The 22,886-nt window shown below is 37.7% G+C and overlaps 1 protein-coding gene across 3 annotated transcripts in view; it reads left to right on the top strand.

Moving 5' to 3' along the window:
- Positions 1–1,585: 1,585 nt before the first annotated feature.
- Positions 1,586–22,886, top strand: part of GRM1 (glutamate metabotropic receptor 1) — a 432,450-nt gene continuing 411,149 nt past the window's right edge. For 2 of the 3 annotated variants that reach the window (XM_028103378.1, XM_028103379.1), the window contains exon 1: positions 1,592–2,291. In XM_028103378.1, the coding sequence (XP_027959179.1) occupies positions 1,592–2,291 (700 nt within the window). Of the gene's footprint in view, positions 2,292–22,886 lie in introns of all 3 variants that reach the window. The other variant, XM_028103377.2, reaches the window with a different exon arrangement.

Genomic DNA, 22,886 nt, shown 5'->3' with positions numbered 1-22,886 from the left:
CGTCGGGACCCATGAATGCCTGGGTTGTCTTCCTCCTTTTGCCTGGCTCACCTCCTGTGCTCTTGCTCCCCGCCCGCTCCCTTAGCTCCTTTCTTGTCCGACTCTCACCTTGAGAAAGGGAGCTGGGGAGGAACGAGAGGGAGCCAACTTCAGCCCCACAGGCGGCTGAGATTTGGCGCCTCTGCCCCCGAAGCGGGCGGTTTTGAATATACCTGCAGGAGCACAGCCTCCAAGGAGAAGAGAATGAGAATGGTGGGGTGGTGGGAGACAAGGGGAGGTTGTGTGTGTGTGTGTGTGTGTGTGTGTGTGTGTGTGTGTGTGTGTGTGTGTGTGTGTGTGCGTGTGTAAGGAACGCAGGGAGGAGGGTTGCAAAAGGCGTCCCCTCCAGGCGCTGCGGGGGAAGGTTTCTGCCTCGGGACTGAGCACTGTCCAGGGTTCTGAAGAAGGCAGAGCTTGAGCTACCGCTGCAAGAGCTACCCAGAAGCCCACCTCCATTCCCTTTCTAGAAATGTGCAAAGCCAAAGGTCCCGATTTAGGCGAGTGCAGGGGCCCCCTACACCTCCTCCCTCCACCTTCCATCGCGGGAAACAAATTACCTTATCTGCACCCTTTCTCCCTGAACATCTACAGTAAGCCTGACTTCTTGGGTGTGTGTGGGGTTTGGGGGGGGCGGGGGTGTGGGAGAAATACCAAACTCCGACATGCCGAGACTTTACCAGGCGTTGCCTTAGTAACTAATATGGATTTCCTCAACCTGGCAAATTATATTTATTACTTGGGTTGTATGTTGAGGTCTCTTCAACCCCTCGAAGTTAAAGTAAAAGATGAATTCCTTTTTTGCGTTCATCTTGAAGTAATGTTTACAGCTTCATAATGAGTTTCCAAATTTCTTCTGGGAAAAGTTGATCTTTTCAAATCCGAAAAGTTCTTTTGAATTAAAAGCCTTAGCTCCTCCTCTCCTTTATTCCCTTTCCCCGTCAAGTCTGTAAGTGTAATGGGTATTTGGGGACCTGGAAAAGGCTTGAAGCTGAAGGAAGGGGCAGGTCGGCGGGGCTTTGCGCCTTCAGGGACGGATGAGGGCACTGCGGGCAGGACGCACCACCTTCCGCCTTGGCCATAGCTGGCTCCCAAGCTGTCCCTCCCCCGATATCATGATGTGCTGGAACGAAATAGACCGGGCAACTATTAACATTTAACATCACGGACCCGGAGTTTTGAAACAGGTTCTGTGATAACGCAGCTTTGATTTTCTTCCTTTTTTGTTGGCAGCGTCCAGCTCACGGCTGCCACCACGGCGTCCATTGTACTCTTGACCAGTTTACTTTGATGCACCAGTGAAGAAGGGGGCTCAAATTCCCCTAGAAACGCCTCCAGGACCAGGAGGTGGTCCTGGAGGACCAGGAGGAGGAGGAGGAGGGGAAGGAGGCAGGGGTGCAGGCAGCGGAAGTGTTGGACCAGCGGTGTTGGCAAGCAGGACCGAGCTGGGAGAGGCAGGCGTCGGGCATCTGTCTACGTTGCGAGCCCGCAGAGCCGGCTGGCAGGACCAGCGTGGGAACGCGGCTGGCCGGCTGTGGACGGCGTCCTCAGCACAATGGTCCGGCTCCTCTTGGTTTTTTTCCCAGCGATCTTTTTGGATATGTCCCTTCTTCCCAGGGGACCCGGTAGGAAAGTGTTGCTGGCGGGAGCCTCGTCTCAGCGCTCGGTGGCCAGAATGGACGGAGATGTCATCATTGGGGCCCTCTTCTCAGTCCACCACCAGCCCCCGGCAGAGAAGGTGCCCGAGAGGAAGTGTGGAGAGATCAGGGAGCAGTATGGCATCCAGAGAGTGGAGGCCATGTTCCATACATTGGATAAGATTAACGCGGACCCGGTCCTCCTGCCCAATATCACTCTGGGCAGTGAGATCCGGGACTCCTGTTGGCACTCCTCTGTGGCTCTGGAGCAGAGCATCGAGTTCATCAGGGACTCTCTGATTTCCATTCGAGATGAAAAGGATGGGCTCAACCGGTGCCTGCCTGACGGCCAGTCCCTCCCCTTAGGCAGGACTAAAAAGCCTATTGCTGGTGTGATCGGCCCAGGCTCCAGCTCCGTAGCCATTCAAGTGCAGAACCTGCTCCAGCTCTTCGACATCCCCCAGATTGCCTATTCTGCCACAAGCATCGACCTGAGTGACAAAACTTTGTACAAATACTTCCTGAGGGTTGTCCCTTCTGACACTTTGCAAGCAAGGGCAATGCTTGACATAGTCAAACGTTACAATTGGACCTATGTCTCTGCAGTCCACACAGAAGGTAGGCATTGCATTTGGGAAGGAAAGGTACAGAGAAAGCGAGTACATTGCATGATATGCGATCGTGATCGTAGTATTGTCCCTATTTATTAACATCACTGTGGGGAACAGATTTTACCCTTGTCAGTACATGCCCACCACCAAGGCATTGCCTTTTATCCTCATTCTGTAGTTATAGTGTAGGAAAACTGTGTCCCATGGTGTTTTGGGGATAGTAGGAGTCTATCAGATACAAACTCTCTATGAACAGCGTCCAACTGTAGTTTTTGGACTTAGATGTTTGCCCTCACATTCTGCGTTTGTGTTTGAAAGGCTTGTTTGCCCAAAGTGGTATACTACTCTTAATTAAGAGACTGGCTATGATTTTCCAAGCTTAATAGACTAATCCAATATGAGCAATTAGGAAAACAAAAAAACAAAACCAAAAAAACTTATTGTCCCCTAAATTGGCCTTGAAAGCTTGATCTTGTCTTGAACAGCTGAAGGTTCTTCTTTGTCTTAATGTGCCCCTTCTTTCACATCCAAAGCTTACCTGTGAATGTTGGATTAATGCAGTCATCTCCCTCAGTATATCAGAAACTTATTTCAAATTCTGGAGTATCTTAGATACAATGGAAAAGTAAATAATTTAAATCATTTACTTATTTTCTATTACCTATGTTAAAATTGTCCAGATGCCCTCACTCCTCCCAAGAATTTTCTTGTGTTTGAGAAATGACACTGGTGACTTCTTGGATTTGAGTTTTGGTTTCTAATCTTTTTCTTCTTACACAATGACTTTGCTCATTAGAATTTAGTTAGATCAATTACTAATAAAAGGATAGTGGATATTAGTTTAAAAATGGCTTTTAAAAATGAAATAGATTTACTTGAGGTTCAAAACTTTGATTTTTATAGAATCTTACTTACATGAATTCTCGAAGTATTTCTTATAAAGATTTCCCTTACTCTCCTCCTCTTAGCCTGTATAGATTTGGGGATAAAATGAGACTTTTGAATCTATTCTTAACTCACTTATTATGTTTATAAAGAAACTGATTAAACATTAATGCCTAGGACAATTCATATATATATATATATATATATATATATATGCTGGCATAAGGAAGAGAATCTTGAGGATATTGCTGCATTTATATTTCTTAATATCAAATTATTAAAAGAAAAGCCAGGAAAGAAAGGAATGATTTCATATTCTTTTAACAGTTACACAATATTCAGTTACTGGTGTGAAGTCTGATTTTAGAAATTAAGAAGCATTCTTACTGAAGTGGTTATATGGTGATTGTTAATGAAAGCCAGTGCTTTAATTTATAAAGGGAGCAGTTTTCAGGGCAAATAAAAATAATGTAGAATTATACATTATAATTTCAGAGTTTGCTTTTGGGGAAAAAACAACTTCCTGCTGCAATATTGTGACTTCTAACAACTGACTCAAATTTCCAAATCTTCATTCTTAATAGTGAATGGCATACCTCTTTTTCAACAAAATCTCATATAACTTTTTTAAGACACAATTTTAAGTTCAAATGTTAATCTCTTACATATTAATGTCTAATGTTAATTTCCTATGTTTTAGTGTTTAACATAGTTTCCTCTAGTGCTTAGGTGGAACAACTTGAAAGCACAAATTAAAGATGTGTTAGTTATCAGCATTAGATCTCCCTAAAAGGGAATGGCAAAATCTAGATGGGATGTGACTTACTTAAATATTAAATAATTCTCCCTCCACTGAGCTAGGTCATTGTTTATAGACATAAAAAGTATAAATTCCTCCTTTAAGAAGTAATACTTCATCACTTTTATATACTAGTTTTATTTTCCGTATTTTAATATAATACCATTTTACTTTGGGGTAGAGAAGAGTAGAGAAAAGACAATTTTCAATTGGTTTTCCAGTTGCATCACTTTGCTAAAAATAATTACTAATAGTGGGTTGCTTTCTGACAAGTAGAATTATGTTTTTGGAAAATTAATTGGACTTGTGTTTGCCAGTTTTGTTCAGGAAGGACTCATATTAAAATTTCACCCTTATATTAGTTTGGATTACTTTGTTTCCTTTCTACCTTCTGACTGACATGTGTGGCAGAGATAATGTCTCCATACTATTATAGTAGTTGATTCCAGACTATGTGTTCATAGAACAGCATCAGAGCTAACTTTGGTGTCTATTACCAAGAGTTTATGCCATTCACCTTGCCTTTTTTATATGATCTTATATCTTCTAAAGGAGAATTTGTTTCTTTTCTTATTAGACATAATATCTGTGGAAACTAAATTGATTTTATTTTCCTCTATCTGCAAAGAAAGATAACAGTCTCTTTTGTATAAGCTCCAGATGGAAATTTATTTTTCCTGAGGTTCTGCCCTCCTGCTTCTCAGGGACCCATGGTGTACTGGCCTGCAAGCATTTTCTTGCATCATTTAGTAATTTTCCTGCCTTCAGACTGATGGGGTCACCTACTGGTGACAGTTCCTTGTCAAAAAGCTGCTAAGACCACATATCAGTGTTGTCTCTGCTATCTGGGCACTATTCAGGAAGGAGGCCAGTTTGAGTATTAGCAATTTGCAGCTTGGAAATTCTGGAACCTCCCGTGACCTTCACCTCTCCTTTCCAAATTTTGCCATTCTCTAGTCAATTTATCATCATATATTATATATTTTTAAGTTAGAAGTTAGGCTAGTACAGTTAACATCAAAAGTACTAAGTGACTAGGCCAGCATGTCTTCATTTTCATGGTTAATTTTGATGGACTTTACAATCACAGTTGGGGCATCCTATTATTTGAATGCCCCAATTGTTTTTATATCCCTTTATTATTTTATTTTATACTGAAGTTAAGCTTGGAGATATTTTCTGTTTGTTTTTTTAAATGAGCTAGAATTCAGTTGTTATATTCTTTTACTTGCTTTTCAATCTTTTACCACATCACCTGTGCCACACTTATCCTTTGGGTCATGACAACATCAGTTTACCTGACATAAAACAGAATTGGTGTACATGTAGTTACCTACAGTAGGCTCTCCAGAAAATTTCCAGGATTGGTTCTTGAGAATATTGAGGTAGGATTTGTTGAAGGGTGGGCACTGAAACAATAGAGCCTTATTCACAAATAAAAATTGAGTGCATTTTGGAGCAAGCTACTCACCTGGAGTATGTGTCTTTAAATATGCTAAGCATAAAATACAAAAATAGCCTACTTCTGTGAAGAATATCTTGGCCAAGGACACTGTATTTCATCCTCATGATGAAATGCAGATTCTCCATCAAGAATCAAATTTATCATTTCAAAAAGTTATAGAAAGTAGTACTTTAAAATAATTCTAGTTGATTACATTAAAAGCATTGAACAAGTCCAATAAAGAATATTCCTTGAGTTTGTAGCTTCAAAAAGTTTTTTTTTTTGATTGGATACATTTTCACTTGTTTTAAGCCATTCTCTGTCAGTATTTTGTCTTATAGTGTCAGATGAATATTGTTACGATAAAGGGTTTAATTATGCTCCTATACAGTGCCCTTCACTATACAGTGCTTTTTTGTTTGCAGTTACGTTTTCATTGTGGTGCACCTTTTTTTGATGCTTGCTTACATTTTACATGAAATTGGCCTTTTTGGGGGATTCTTTTCAAAATATCATCTTTTTTTTCTTAGAAACCTTTTTCTATTTGATATAAAACTTACTTTAAAAGTCTAATTGCATCAGAGGAAAATACTCCAAAGTCAGTTAACTATTACTTTAGCTAATGAAGGTAGAAATAAGAATTTTATTTCTACTAAATATCATATTTTCTACCTATGCATCAGCAACTTTCTTTATATCTTTCTTATCTTGATTCCAACATATTTCACAATAAGTTACCTTCATAAATTGCTCTTTTTTATCACAAAATAAGGAATGGGAGTGTCTTCAAAGGTATTTAGGTCAACCAGTTAAAGATGTTTAAAACACCGCTAACTTTGCCAAAAAGTAGTTCCCATATGCTCTGAGTTTCCTATTTATGATTAGGATTTCTAATGAGAATGGGTGAATATAGGATTTAAAGTCAGAAGCAGAATTTCACCTATTAGCTTTCTATATAATGACCTGACTCCCTGAAATTTCCACTAACTCTCCATCAACCACTGGGAGTCATCCAAAACAATTTAAATTCCTCTTCCATGTGATATTTGTCATCAGTAAATCCTCTCTCATTTATGCTATACCTCACCAGTTCTCTAACCCATTTATTCTAGTTTTTAATTCTGTCATCATCACAGATAACTCAAGTAGACCTTAGATAAGTTATTATCCAGAAGTCTTTTAAAACATGTGTACTGCTGCTGGGCCATATCTCCTTCTTTTTATGCTTGGGCAATTATTGGTATTGATATTGTTATTGTTATTTTTTCTGAGAGTAGGATTTTTTTGTTTCTTTTTAAATGTAAAATTATTAGTTTAAATCTGCCTTATCAGTAAGTTCTAGGATTTGATTATTTAATTCATCTTAGTATCACTTTAGGACCAGGTTTTTGTCCTCAGGATTTAATTATATATATTGAAACTAAGTAGGAGAGGGTCCTGTCGTCCATCACCAGCAAACTATGTCCTGGCTAACTCTGGTGGTCACTCAGCCTTTATGAATTTCCTTGACAGTATGCTTTTCCACTTCATACTGTATCACTTTATAGATAAATAAATTAATATAAGTAATTTTAATGAAAAGCCATCAGATATTCAACTCTAATTGAAGATTTACTATACCAAAAAGTGTATATAAAAAATTTGAAGACTTGGTCGCAGTGACTAAGTCTTTTACACTGTAAAGGTGGTACAGTTTGAACACATGTAAAAAAAAAGATAAGTGTAGACATTTAAAAACATGAATTTATATATGTTTAGGGAACATTAAAAGAAAATATTGGTGAGTGTAATTAGCTAGAAAAATCCAGAGCAAAGAATTTTGATTAGTGTGTGTGTGTGTGTGTGTGTGTGTGTGTGTGTGTGTGTGTGTGTTTAAATATGACATTTGTAAAAGTTAGAAGCAGTAGTAAGGATGTCCCCATGGGGGATAAAGTAAGTGGGTTAGCTTGACTGGAGTGGAGATTGTGGTCCAAGAACTAAGAATGAAGATAGCAACTCAAATATGGATTCTTATATTCTGTGACTCTGTGACTGTTTATTGATATGAAGGACAAAATGTTGAGAATCTTGAAGCAAGTGCCGAAGAGTTTTGGTTTCAAGAAATATATGCCTAAGTAGAGTTTGATGTGATTCAAAGATAATAAAGTGAATTTTACTGAAATATGTAGGGGAGATCTATTAAAGGGTAGGGGGAAACTAACTATAAAAAGGTTAGTTATTGTGGAATTCTATGAATTGGCTGTTGAAATAGTTGGGAACAATAAAAGGTGCTCCTTTGTCAGGGACAAGGAGGAGTCTGAACTATCTTTAGTCTTGCAATCCTGGAGGACCAGGAGAATTTTGGTGTAATTTACAAGCATGTCATGAGTAGTTTTCAAAACCATGATTCTTTAGGTTGAAACAGCATGGACTAAGATTTAATATATTTAATTCAATGTGTACTTTGGCTAAGGGCACATACGTTATTAGCAAGCATGGGTGTGTGGACAAAAGAAAAGCCAGGGATAGTTATGAGGTATTATATTTGTGATTTTAAAAAAGTGTTCACATCCAAATAAAACCTTGTTCATCCAGAACATCGATTCTCCAGCTGACTTACCTGGGTACTTGAGAGTTGACTTCTTTAACCTCCAACCTTTTACATTTTAAAAATTGAGTTATAGTTGATATGAAATATTATGTTAGTTTCAGGTGTGCAAAATAGTTATTTGATGTTTTCATACATTCTGAAATGATCATTTCCGTAGGTCTAGTTATCCTCTATCACTATACAAAGTTATTAAATATTATTTGTTACATTCCCTATACTATACATTTTAAACATTTTACAAGGTGATCTTTGCAAACTATACTATGTGGTTTTCTGACTATTTAAAAAAGACTGCTAGATTTAATAGACACTTTTCTTAAATATACAAAGTAATCTTTATGATTATCAATTTTTACATGTGCTGAGATACAGTGGTAATCTTGAAGCCTATTGAAAAATATAAAACCATTTATTCCTACCAAAAATGGCCCCAGATTGCCATACTTTTGAGTTTCTGTATTTGTTATTTTCTCCTATATTGGCTAGACTTATTAAGTCATTTTGCAAGTTATTTAATCAGTATTTAGCAAATAGCTACTATGTGCAAAGGATTAAGGTGAAATACAAAGATAAAAAGAAGAGACATCTTCATTATTTTGAGAAAGATTGAACTCTTCTTGATTCTTCTGCCATGCCATCAATCACCCTATGATTTTGTTAGCTTTGGAACAAATTTTTCAAGTAGCTGGCCTGCATAGGGTAGATGGTGATGGCAACTCCTATTTTATGTTTCTATCATGTGGCTTGGCAGTTTCCATTCCTCTTCAGGCACTAAAATTTTTCTCCTAGTGATCTACGGTACTAATATACAATGACTGTTTTATGAATTTTTAAATAACTTCCCAGGCAGTGGCTAGAGTGGTATTATCATGAAGAGATTTGTCAGAAGCCATATTTTCAGCGTGCCCCATAGTAAGAACACAGAGGGCTGGGAAACCACAGTGGAGGACAGAATACTTTAGCGAGCACCTACAACCACTGAATAAACAACTCATAGTTCATGCATTCTGATATTGATCGGAAGCAGCATCTCAGTAGAAGGAAGTTTTCAGAGAAGCTATGGTTGAAAATGATGTGGCTGTCTTATCCATCAAAGAGCTATCATTAATGTTTTTATGTAGAAATATTTATGTAATTTATGTACTCAAATTTATTTATTTATGTATTTACTTACTTATTTATCCTGCCTAATTGCTCTCTATGAATGCCCATGTAACATTTAAGATCTGAATTTACAGGAAAAATTATAATTTTAATATCCTTCAGTCTCATGGGAAGTTTGCTTTCTTAGACTTGTGGTATTGTGGTACCAAATACAGAGTTAATGTTTTTATGAAGGGAATTTATTGGGTTAGGTAGAAATTATCATTTATCAATTTTAGAATTATCTATTTTGGTGACTTCATGGCCAAGAAATTGAAAATTCAAGGTGATTATCAAAACGATTTAGATAAAAGCCTAAATTGGCCACTGGAGTACCAAAAGATTTTGGGGAGAAATTCTTTGGTCACCAAGTAACTTATTTCGTGGTCTAATGAAGACATGACTATTTATGCATTGGTAAACACATGTGTCTATTATGTGTTAGACACTGGTGTTGGTGCTAAGAATACATAAATTAAAGGAATTAGGACTGTTATTATTGCTATTGCTATTATTATCCTCAAAGGTCCCATAGTCTGTCAGAAGAGACATATATGTATAGGTAGTTATACTCTCATGGGTTACAAAAAGTTAATCATTTGAAAAAAATAAATGCACAAAAGACTATGGGAAATATCATATGTTCATTTCAGTTTTATTTGTAAAATGGGAATGATAATCACTGCTATATTACTTACCTCATAACAGTGTTTCAGAGAACAAGGAGATGGTATATACAACTTTCACGTGCTTTTGTTAAACTTCCATGAAAGAAATAGATTCTTAAGATATTAGCTCTTCTTAGCTGATGAATATTGAGCAAGTACATGAAATCAGTTAATCAGGTATATATCTTTGACCCAAAACCTGGTAACATAAGACAAAAATGAAATTCGTGGTTAAAAGTGTAGCATGTGCTATAGATTTTAAGAATCTTTCTCATGTTATAAATGAGAAAACAAAGGCCCAGGAAAATAACATGACTTGCCCAAGACCATAATATTTGTCAGGAGCAAAGCCAGAACTAATTCAACTTTGTGTTAGATACTTTTTTAAAACAAGACTTGATTATTTGATTGATTGATCGTTTTTAAATCACATGATTCATCTTCATGCATTCCTCTCTCCTTTGAGGTTTATATCATTCAGCCAAGCTACATTCTTCCCAACTTTGCTGCTGTCATTTAGCAGCTTCCAGGAGATTCTTCTGTCCCTGAAAACTCATTCTTACTGCTGATAGTCCTCCCTTTCAATATTGACTCTTGCCATACTTATGATTGATTCCAGTATTCATGTGTGTGACCCATTGATACCTATCCTCTTCAGTAACATCAACTCTGTCCTTTCCCTTCACTTCAGCAACCCACCTAACCTTGACATCACCAAGAACTGTTCTATCTCTGAACTCTTAAACATCAGAAAGCCTCTGAACAATAGAAGCCTCTTCTTTTCAACTTCTCTTGCTCCCACCTCACCTGCTCTTCACATTCCTCTGGCAAGCCTAGATAAAGCCATTTTCTTACTTGATCTGATTTCTTCCCTGTATCTATGCAACTCTACCTGCAAATTTGTGCTTGTTACCATCTAGTGATAAAACTTCTTTCTTAGAGAAAATGAACTTCCAACTTTAAGTGTCCATTCCATATGAAACTCTAGTTAAGACTTGTCATTTTCCCCCATCCCCTTCAGTCCAGAAAAATAAAGACCAGAAAGGAGCACCTTTTTTAATGAAAGAGGAAAGAATTCCATCCCTGTGAGGACTGTGGTCAAGAGTGGGAAATCACACTTACTTAGATAGCCCTATGGTACCATCTCTATAGCAAGTGATCAGGGGTGTGTATAGTGCATAGGGATGAGAAGATTTGAAAAGGATGCCTAGAGCTGGATTCCAGGGATCAGGGATAGGATAAGCCCAATGGGTTCATGGAATTAGCCATGCTTAGAGAGCCATCAGGACAAAATGTACAAAAACAATCCCTTAAGTTTATTGTGCAGATGAAATAGAGCTAGATAAATGTAAGATATTATTGTTGTTGTCAGTCTATTCCAACCTTAAATAAGAAGATGTCCTTAGTTTAAGTGAGCCAGTGTGAAGTAATTTTAAGAATGTTCTAGAGTGAAGGTGTGCAAATAGAGTAGAGGTATATCTTGCTGATTTGCTAACTTTGAGCAGCATATTCAGCTTCCCATGTTCTTCCTTCATAACAATTACATCCATAGCATGTGGCCATAGATGAGGGCTTTCCTTTAGAGTTGGATAGATTATTCTATAGTTATTGCTGGATCCTCTGAAGCAGTTTCCTCTGTTCTCTGTGATACTCTGATACATTTTACAATTTGTATGTTATAAAGGGCTGAACAAAAAAGATCAATAAACAAGTTGCTGACAGTATGTTGAAGAGGAGAAACTGTTTACAATAGAATTTAAAGGGTGGTGTGAAGATATTGAAATAGGGAAACAAATAATATCCCTTTTCCTGGATAAATAAATATATTGTATTATTTTCACTTTTTGGTTGACAGATATTACTCTGTTGGTAAAGAAGAAGACGTGTTCAGATGTCTGTCATAATTAAACAGATGTTTAGTGAACACTTCCTCTGGGTCAGGCTCTCTGTTGTAGCCACTGATGACCAGAGCTAAACTATAATTCCTCTATCAAGAAGTTCATCGTGTCGTGATTACCATTTGGTTTGATAAATGCAACCATAGGAGTAGGTGTGAATAGAGAGGTAACAGAGAAAAATGTCACTACCTTTCTCTGGGCCAGGGAAAGAAGTGAGGGTAACCTCATAGAAACCTCCCAAAGGAGGTGACATTGAGATTCACCCCATTAGAGGAATAGGAGGACACAGAAGAGCTAATATGAATAAAAGTATTGATGTAGAAAACAAAGTAGGCTCAGGGAAATTAGACTTATCAGTAATTCTGGAATATATATTCAGGGAAAAGGATTGGGGAAAGATCAAGATGGAAAGGGGGGAAAGGCCTATGTCATGAAGGGATAGGATTGCCATGCCAAGAAATTTAGGTTCTATTTTGTAAATATGGTGAGCGAGTGAAGGATTTTAAACAGAGAGGAAACACAATCAGATTTATATTTTGGAAAGGGTACCCTGAAGATTTTGAAGAGGACAGATTAAGAAAAGAAGTCAGATTGGAAATTGGGACACAAGTTGGTAGGTCATTGATGGTTCGGAAAGTGGTGGAGAAAAACCCAATGTAATTAATCAATTTATTCAAGAGATGATAAGAGCTTTACTAAAGGAAATGTCAATGGGGAATGGAAAAGAGAATGGATTTGACAGCAGTTTAGTAGAGAGATTTGGGTTTGGTGACTGATTGGTTATGAGGATCAAGGAGAAAGGGAAGTCAGTAATAACTCCTAGGTGTCCATTTTGTACAACTAAATAGGGAGAAAAGAGGAAGCACAGATTGGGAAAATGTGAGTTTTACAGTAGTTGAATTTGAGGTATCCATGAGACCAGGAAGTTGAGAGATCCCACAGGTCAAAGATCTGGAAAGGGAGGTAGATTTGTGATTTGTCAGCAAATAGCTGTGGTTAAAACCACCAGAGTGGTTGAGATTACAAGGGAGAGGATATAGAATGAAAAGAGGAATGCTAAGGGCAGAACTTTGAGGAAGGCGAAAATGAGAAAGAGGATCCAGAAAAAGGATGGAGAAAACTAGAAAACTAGAAAGAGAAAGAGGAAGAACCAGGAAAGAAGCAGACATCATGGCAGCCAAGGGAGAAGAGATTTTCAGGAAAAGAACAGTAACAAATACCACAGAGCTGGCAGGGAAAGGAGAGTTATAGAAACAGTGCTCTGTACCAGTAACCTCTACTTCCTCCTAGCTTCTGCCTCCCCAAGAATCTCTCTCTCTCTTTTAACTCTGAATACTTTAATGTGTATTTTCTACAAACAAGGATACTCTTGTACTTAACCAAAATATAACCATCAGAACCAGGAGATTATCAGTGACACATTACTACCATTTAACTCTCAGACCCCATTTGAGTTTTACTTAGTGTCCCAGTAAAGTCTTTTGTAGCAATAGGATCTGGTACAGAATCAGTCCTGTCTCTCAAGCTCTTTCAATTTGGAGTAGTTTCTTAGTCTTTCCTTGATTTCAAAAGCTTGACAGTTTTGCAGATAACAAATCTAATTATTTTGTAGAATGCCCCTCAGTTTTGGTTCACTGATGTTTCCTCATGATTAGGTTTAAGTTATACATCTTTGCTAGGAATATTCCAGAAGTCATGCTGCATTCCTGTCACTGCACTGCTAAAAGGTATATGATTTAAATTTGTCCTATTACTGATGATGTTAATTTTGATCACTAGATTAATAGTGTCTCTCTCAGGCTTCTCTGCTCTGAAGTTACTCCTCTCTTTGTATTTAATGAATATTTTATGGGAAGTTGCTTTGAAACTCTGTGAATATCCTGTTAACCATCAAACTTTTGATTTATTCATTAATTTATTTATGTGAGTATGAACTTATGGATTCCTATTTCATTCAGTGCATTTTAATCTATTATTATTTTTTATCATTATTTTTTTTTAGTACTAAATTGTCAAGCTGGTTTACCCTTTGTTTTTGGCTATAAATGCCAGTTTGGAACAGTGAAAAGGCAAATTTCATCTTTTCTTCAATGTTGATACATGCCAAAGGAAAGGCTAGTATGTAATTTCCTTAATTTGTCATTTTAAAAGTAAAATTTTACTTGAAAAGGAACAATTTTTTAAAATGAAAAAATATTGAGCAAGTGATTAATTTTTGAAGTGCTTATATTCTTCCTTTCAGGAGATTATTTTTAGGCTCTCCTAGGTACAGAGGAATGCACTAGAGCAGTGCTTCTCAAACCTCCTTATGCATACATATCACTTGGGAACTCAATAAAATGCAGATTCTGATTCAGTAGGCCTGCACTGACCTGAGAGTCTACATTTCTACTAGGCTCTCACATGGTCCATGGACCACAATTTGGATAGAACTGATAATGTCTTTCTTATGCTAGTGCACTGTATATGCCTTCTCACACATTTATGAATTATTTCCTTCAGAATCATTTATACATGTCTCCAGGCAAAGTCCTATGCTCCCGAAAGAGGCAAAAAGTGGTTTTTAAAATGTGTGGATTTACAAAATGATACTAAAGACATTTATCTATTTCTTACATTTAATGATTTTTAAAAATATGCACTAACCACCCTGAATACTTGATGAATGTGGCATTGGAGTTAATCAAATTTCTGGTTACATGTGTGCCTTCTGCTACTAGAATATTCTACTCCGATAGCATATCACCCCTGATGGAAAGTAAATTTCTGGATGATAGGACTCTTTGTTTTGTTCACTGATGCATCGCCAGCAATTAAAACACTGCCTTGCACATAGTAGACATTCAATAAATATTAGTTTAATTGAATTATGTAAGGAGGGATTTTGTTCCAATTGCTTTTTCTGCCTTAGTAAAAGGGTTTGATGATTTAAGAGCTTGAGGTGCTTCCCATCAATTCCTATTACCAGCACTGTGAATGTAAATGAAACAAGAGAATAGACTAATTATTCAACTTCCAAAAACGAACCACCTCGGAAGTATTTGTTTTGGCTAAATTCTTTATAAATAATTTTTTATTTTATTTTTTCTTATGATAGTAGAATAAAGCAAAGAAAATATCCAATTAATTGCATGTTTTATGGGTAAACTCTTCTCAATAAATAGTCCTCTTCACCTTTACCTTTCTGATAATTGAGGAAAAATTACTACGTTTACTGTCAATTAGGACTCACAAGTTATATTTTTTCATTTTCTTCCTTTTTATGAATACTTTTTAATAGATTTATTTATTTGAGAGAGAGAGAGAGAGAGAGAGAGAGAGAGAGACGGAGTGCACAGCATGGGGAGAGGCTGAGGGAGAGGGGGAAGAAGACTCTCTGCTCAAGGGGTACCCTGAGATCATGACCTGAGCTGAAACCAAGAGTCAGACGCTTAACTGACTGAGCCACCCAGGTGCCGTCCCCCATTTTATGAATAATGGATGTCCCATACCAATAGTCTCCTTAGACTTTAGTGCCCAACATGCAGTGGGAAGTTTACTGAGTGGAAGGAGCTGAGTTTGGTCTCATTTTCTCCATCAGCTACTCCTTGTGACTCTGAACAAGTCAACAAACCACTTTAAGCCTGTCTTCTCATCTGTAAAGGGTCTGTCATGCTTTCGTCCCAGCCTCCTGTGAGCACCATGTGAACTGAGGTGGAAGTACTTTTGAAACCGTAAAGTTTTATATAAATATAGCTAGTTGCAGTATCTTTGACCATATATTCTAACTTACATTATTATTTTCTCATTTTAATTATTAATAACTGCTTCCTGACCTCTGCTTTTCCCAGAACATTATAAGCAGTCACTTCTATTTAGCATTTATTTAGAATGACAGATTTTGTTTTGAAAGAAATATTTCTCTAAGTCCCTATTTGAAAAGAAAAAGTTTGAGCTTAGGTGACTTACCTGAGGTTGCACACAGCTCAATACTGTAAGAAGACTTTCACTGTAGCTCAGCTTTTGCTCTCCGTAAACTCTGAAGCATCTCCAGATCATTTGCCTTTATCTCTTCATATTCTCTTTCTACTCTCTGATTTTTCTCCACCCTTAGTCTTTCTATGTGGGCTTGAAGGCCAAGCATTAGCTTCATGCCAGTGAGCCAACCAGTGAATTCATTTATTTGACAAATGCAGATCCCACTAATCATTTGGCATTGTACTGGGCATCAGTATCAAGAATGAATCCAGACTGCAGATATCCATCAAGGGTGCTAACTTAGGTAAATATCCATGAGAAATTATACTGATATTTATAGCTATATATATATATATATATATATATATATATATATATATATACACACACATATGTGTGTATATACACACATATCTATGTTTCCAGACTATGGATAACCTGTAGTTCCTACCATTGCTTATAGTCCAGAAGGAGAGATAAAGAAATAATTTTTGCCACTTCATTGTGTGAATGAATGTGGATAAGGAGAGAGTGTGGAGTTTCAAGAGAGGAGGAGATTACTTTTAGGTGGGGACATTAGTTAGGTATTTTGGAATAAGTAGCATTAGAACTTGGTCTTAATGCTAGCTAGCCTTGCAAAGGAAGAGCTAGATGGTAAAGGAATTTCTCATGAAGGAAGTCATGTAAATAAGGGCTCTGAGTAAAATGCTAACAGATGTACAGGTAAAGATGAGCTGGTTAATTTGTCTGGGGCAACACTTATCTAAAAGGGAGTTGTGAAAGAATTTATCGGAAAAGTAGACCCAGATCTCAGAGTGCTGACAATGTCAAAGTTTGAACTTGTCTTCCATCTGCTAATTTAGTCAAAATAAAGTGGACCCTCTTTTGCAAATTTCTACCAAAGACTGATAAATAGGGACTTATTTTTAACTCTTCCCACCCACTCATTTTTCTGGTCCTTTTTTCTTCCTTGTAGCATTTGTTCTAGAAAGTGACACCTTTGCAGGGAAGCCATCTTCTTTGTTCCTCTGGCAAAATGTCATTAATCATACTGTCCATTTGCATTTCCATAACAATATAAATATTTGGTCATAAGAAGGACACAGGAGAATGTATTGCAATGTTTTGCAGCTAGAGTTGGAGTCTACATGGACATGTGGCCCGCCTCTCAGGGAAGCAAGAGGCATATTACAAGCTGGTTTCTCAGCTGTGAAATGCCACTACTTAGGTCACATGCCTCAGTTAAAAAAACTGCCAGGAGCAACGCCTTCTCCTTGGCGGAGAAGCATGCCACCTGTCACCCAAAGCTGCCATCCCCTCTGGCATCATGCACGGGTAACTTTGATTTGCTTCTGCATATGGGGAGGTTGTGTTCTCTGCCTTTTGCAGCATATTTCTCTGTGGCATTTATCTGGGGTGAGTTCATTCTTGAATTGGGGATTATTGCCCATACTCCTGGGGGTCAAATCTTAATCTGGAAGAATAGTTGCAACCTTGGGGATAACAGTTGAGTGAAAATGTGAATTGTCTCAAATGTGAAGATTGGCATATGACGGGCATATTTCCACTCAACTCCCAGCTGTGATGCCACCCTTGGTGATCTGCAAGATCATATTTTATTTCACTCTGTAATGACATGCAGGGATTCCTGGAAATCAGCCTTTGAGAGCACACATTCTGGATTCGTTAAGGACCATGTCCCATCAGCTCTTAAGGACTACAAAAAGACATATAATTTGTATCTTCACAAGCAGGTGCAACACTTCTTACTGCATGTACCTATTTTAGATTTCCCCCTTTGTAAGGTCTGACATGGGGTTAAGCACAAAATAAGTGCTTGATTAATACATGTTGAATGAATAATCAAGTGGCGGTTCTGTTAAAAGGTAATCGAATAGGCATTTGTGCTGGCCATGATATTGGAATCCTTTGGCTTCCTATTTTTTCTTAAGAAGGAAATATTTAAAAACCAAAAACACTCTACATTTATAGAGTTCCATCCACCATAATAATGCCATCTTGGCACAATGTTGGACTTTAGAGTTTACAGTGTGTTTTCTCTTGCATTTTGAGTGGTTCAAGAAAAAAAAACTGCATTAAAATATGTACTTTCCCCAATTTTTTTCAAATGTAATTCCCATTTTTGCCATCTGTTCTTATTCTAGGTTGAATTGTGTCCTCCCAAAAAAGTTTGATTCTTAATGCCCAGTTTCTCAGGATGTGACCTTAATTGGTGATAGGGTCTTTATAGAGGTAACAAAGTTAAAATGAGATCATTAGGTCGGGCACTAATGCAATATGACTGATGTCCTTATAAAAAGGGGAAATTGGGGCATAGAGAGAGACACACAAACAGGAAAAATACCATATGAAGATGAAGGTAGAGATTGAATGGCACATCTTTAAGCCATGAAATGCCCGATTGTCAGCAAATCACTGGAAGCTGGGAGAGAGACCTCAAACAGATGTTGCCTCCCAGCCCTCACAAGGAACCAACCCTGCTGACATTTGATCTTAGACTTCTGGTCTCCAGAACTATGAGACAATAAATTTCTGTTGTTTATGCCATGTGCTCTGTACTTTGTTACAGCAGGCATAGGAAATAAATAAATAAATAAATAAATAGGACTCAGGTTACTATGTTGTGGAACCTGGTCTAGGCTTGGGTGCTTCCTGAATGTGCTGAAAAAACTAGTCTTTATGGTGCAACCGATGTTCATCTTTTTATGGACTATTAGTTGCTTAGCCTTTAACTAACCACCCCTCCCCAATCTGTCCCACCACATTCTACTCATAAACGGTAATATAACTTAGATGTCTGTTATTATTATTGAAAAATAGTAATGATACCAGCACCATTGATTGAGCATTTATGGTATGCCAGGCATTGTGCTGTTTTGTGTACATTAGTTCATTTGGTCCTCTCAATAACCCTAAAAAGTATGTACTGTTATTACTCTGGAAAGATTAAAAATGTTTTTCTAAGTCATACAGGTAAAAAATGACAGACATGGGGTCAGTCTTATTCCAAAGCCCAGGTGTCTGACTGCTATATCATTTGTATAAAGAGGTGCTACGATATTTAACAGGTTTATGACTTTGGGTCTAGATATTGTTAGCGTTTGAATGGCTATTTAAATGAGTAAGGGAAATGCAAATGAAGGCAGAGACCATATAACCATAAGTCAGACAGTGTCTTAAAAAATCAGGTCCTTGAGCTAGATTGTATCTAACATACCTGCCCTAGTTAATCAGGAGGACCACATAGTTCAGCCTAACACTACTTCAGAAAAGAATAAAATGAATGCATTCTAGGTCTTCCTTTTCAGTTCTTTTCATGTTCAGAAATGTGTGTCCACTCTAAAGCTCGCTCCTGTTGATTGTAGAAAGACAAACGGAGGGAGACGTCAGGGTGTGAAGATGGATATATATATATGTGTATCAGAATCACTATTAACCTTTTAACATGAATCTTTTCATATTATTCTGTATTATTTTTTATTTGTTTGTTTGTTTCAAGCGGGGCTTGAACTCCTGATCCTGAGATTGAGACCTGAGCTGAGATCAAGAGTTGGATGCTTAACCGACTGAGCTACTCAGGCACTCCTGTGTGTGTGTGTGTGTGTGTGTGTGTGTGTGTGTGTGTGTGTGTGTGTGTGTTTTAAACTAAATATGGTATATGCTTTCTGTGAAAACTGAGAAATACAGAACAGTATTATCAAGAAAATGACAATTACCCATAATTCTAACTCCAGGAATTAACCAGTGTTAGCATTTTATCACATAAGATGGCTACATGTTGATTTGTTCTAAAGCATACTTGACATTTCTTCAGACTTCAAATTTGATATTCCTGGAAATGATGATAAAAAACCATAAACCATGCCTCTTTTTTCTGTGTCCAGAAAAGTCCTATCAGAAATGAAGGATTTTTTTTTTCCACTGGACAAAGGGAAAGAAAGGCTTCTCTCTAGAAATTTCTAGGGCTTTAGTACTTGGGGAGTTTATTACATTTTTTAATTTAACAATGGTCTAAACTAACTCATTCTCAAAAGCACAATTTACAAACACTGCCAGTTGATTTTCTAGCGGAGTGTTAGTTCATATGGAAGCCATCCTCTCCTGTTTGGTGCCTATTGTTATGGGTACATAGCAGTATGTTATGAGACTCTTGGTTTGTTGTAGGAAGAATGCAGATGTTAGATGGGGTCGGACTGAATGAGCTGTGATTCTTTGAGAAGGGGATCATAGAGTTTATGGCTTTGTAACAGCAGTCTGACCATCCCTTCCTGGGAGAGGTCTACCAATGGCTTTGGCTCACCAGTGGGGGCCATCAGCCTTTTAAATTTTGGCTCCTCCATTTGTTGTTGTTCAGGCAGATGCACAATAAGAAGTGTGGGTATAGAGGAGGAAGATTAGTGGTTAAGAGGGAGGCTTCTGGACTCAGAGAGACCTGGTTTCTTATTCTGTCACATTTGAGCTATGTGACTTTAGGCAAGACTCCTAACCTCTCAGTCTCACTTCTCAACTATGTAAACCAGAGATTGTAATTATACTCACTTCACATGGATTAAACAAGATAATGGTTGGCATATCATAAGAACTCAGTAAAACATACACAAACACACACATATATACACACATACATACATAAAAGCTAATAAAGGACTGTGATATGGCATATTCTACTTTGGTTAGTTTCTCTTGGGAAAGACTTCTCCTACCTTTGTAAATATAATACCTTCCAGAGTTGGCATAGAATTTATTGGTAGAGGGGGAAAAGGAGGCCCCATATACTACTTTTCATCTGGGGAATTTTGAGTGCTTAATAAGCTCTTATTAAAAGGCAGTACCTTTGGAAAGAATAGCACTTAACGCTGTTTTTCAGTTATTGCCTCAGAGTTATCAGATCAGCCTAGGATAGGCATGGCAGAGTGGCCAAGAGGGGAGAGCTGATCCTGCACAGGCCAGTTGGAGGACATCAAAGGTTATTCTGATTTCATCATTTTTATTTGGTTCTAGCTATAAACATATGTATATCATTGTTTCCTGAAAGTCTCTGATGATCATCTTTAATCATTATCACTATCATTTCCTAAGGAAACTTATATAATCTTGATTTATATATAGTAATTGCTTCTACTCTCTACAAGTTTGAACTCTGAAATGGGTGGCACCAGAAAGGAAACGGGACTATACAAGGCTTTAAGTCATATCAGTAAGATCATATGAAAGTAAATATTTGTGCTGGTTATAACTTTCTTGGGGGTAGGATCCTTTTTTTGGTGGGTGTGTGTGTGATATCCAGGTAGCATCTGTTTTAACTCCTTGCACATAGATTGTGAATGTTAGTTGAAATAAATTGACCTTGTAAAGTAAGAATTGTTTCTCAGACTAGTGAGGCTGTGAGGAAAAGATATTCTTTATTTGTCTTAGGGAAGGAGTTAGAAATTTGGGGGCATTTTCTATACCAAATGTTCTAAAATATTGTATTTACATTATATTTACTTAATCACCTTACCCTTCTTTATTTTTTTCTGGGCCATAAATTCAGTCCCTCTTCTGTTTGTATCTCAAGACTTTACTTTTTACCTAGGGCAATGGTTCTCCTTTCTGGCTGCACATTGGTCTCACTGGGGCAGCTTTAAAAACCTATAGATGCCTGGTCTCACCTGAAGAGATTCTGCTGAAGTCTGGAAAACAGACATTGGAGTCCACACTCATGTACGCAAGCCCTTCCCAAAGGACAAAGGGCCTGGAGGCAGAAAGAGAAGGTGGCAGAGAGTGGGTCTGGCCCTGGAAATACAAAGGGTGAGCCTGTTTGGGTATCATCCAGTTTCACCCGTTCCATCCTTCCTCACGCTGTAGCCCTGGGCCAGCTTGCCATCCTTGAGCACACACAAATAAGGATGCCCTTCATTGAGGCCTTGGTGTTAAGGCTTTCCTCTGGTGAGGATCCATTTCCCTCAGATCTTTTAGTGGCTGGCCACTTCTTTTCATCCAGGACTTACGTAGTTCAAATGTCATTTCCTCAGGAAGGCCATCGCAATCTAACTTACCACTCTTCTCCTCTCATTTTCTATCCCATTGCTCTGTTTTATTTACTTTATGCCACTTATGAGTATCAGTAATTATCTCATTTCTGCAATTGTTTACATATTTATTGTTAGTCTCACCTACTAAAAGGACACTGCTGTATTTCCAGAGCCTAGAACAGTGCCTGGCACCCAAAAGGCTTACAATAGATATTTTTGAATATCTGTTTGTAGCAAGAATAACAACCCTATGTATAGACATTGCTAACTTATTCTGGTATCTCTTCTCCTGGATTTGGTTAAGTTTCAACTCGATACAATTCTCAGTCATTAATAGTTGGCCTCAAGATAATTTTTTTTTTTTTGTATTCCTGATTTAAAAAGTGATTTTTGGTGTATAGCAGTTGAGGAAATGAGGCTCAAAAACTTAAACAATTGTACTTTTGGTCTTTCATTCATTCACTAAAAAATATTTATTGAGAATCTAGGATATAAGAAGCATGATTCAGGTTTTTCCAAGCTTGTGTCCAGAACTTGGATCTTGTGCTATGCTTGGTCAAAATGTTTTTCAATATGATTTTCTGAATTTAATTCAACAGGGGCTTTAAAACAGATACACAAGTACTTTATATAAGGCTATATACTATAAGACAGGTGCCGGTGGAATGATTATAATGTAGACTATAGGGTAGAATTAGAATTACCTTTTAGTAGAAGGGATTTCAGATCATCTATTCCAATGGCCTAATTTCATAGATGAAGGAGTTGAAATCCAGAGATTGCTTTCCATGGATGCTTGTAGGATGAATAAAGAACTGACAGATTCCTGGTGTTCAAGGTTAAGGGATTACTTTGTGGCAGAACAGACATCAGAACCATGTTCTCAGTCTGGGGCTCTTTTGTCTCCACCAGTGATCCTGAAATAAATGTGATTAGAACCCTCTGGGGATATTGCTACCTGTCGGGGGATGGTGTTGGCGACTTGCATTTTTACCATTTCTCTCCCCCAGGTAATTCTGTTGCACAGCCAGATTTGGGGACCACTGTGTACACCATATTTTTAACACATGAATTTGCCTCACCCATAATTGCAGAGATGGGGAGGTTCCACATAATGTATGGAAAGTACCATTTGTAGGACTTTCAAAAAAACTCTTCTGATTTTTGCTTAGCTGCACAGTAT

Source organism: Eumetopias jubatus, unplaced genomic scaffold (assembly GCF_037043125.1).
Source record: "Eumetopias jubatus isolate StellerSeaLion01/CBP00866 unplaced genomic scaffold, mEumJub1_p1.0 scaffold_6, whole genome shotgun sequence".
Taxonomy (NCBI): domain Eukaryota; kingdom Metazoa; phylum Chordata; class Mammalia; order Carnivora; family Otariidae; genus Eumetopias; species Eumetopias jubatus.
Note: the sequence above shows the minus strand (reverse complement) of the source record. Positions and strands in the feature narration are given on the sequence as shown.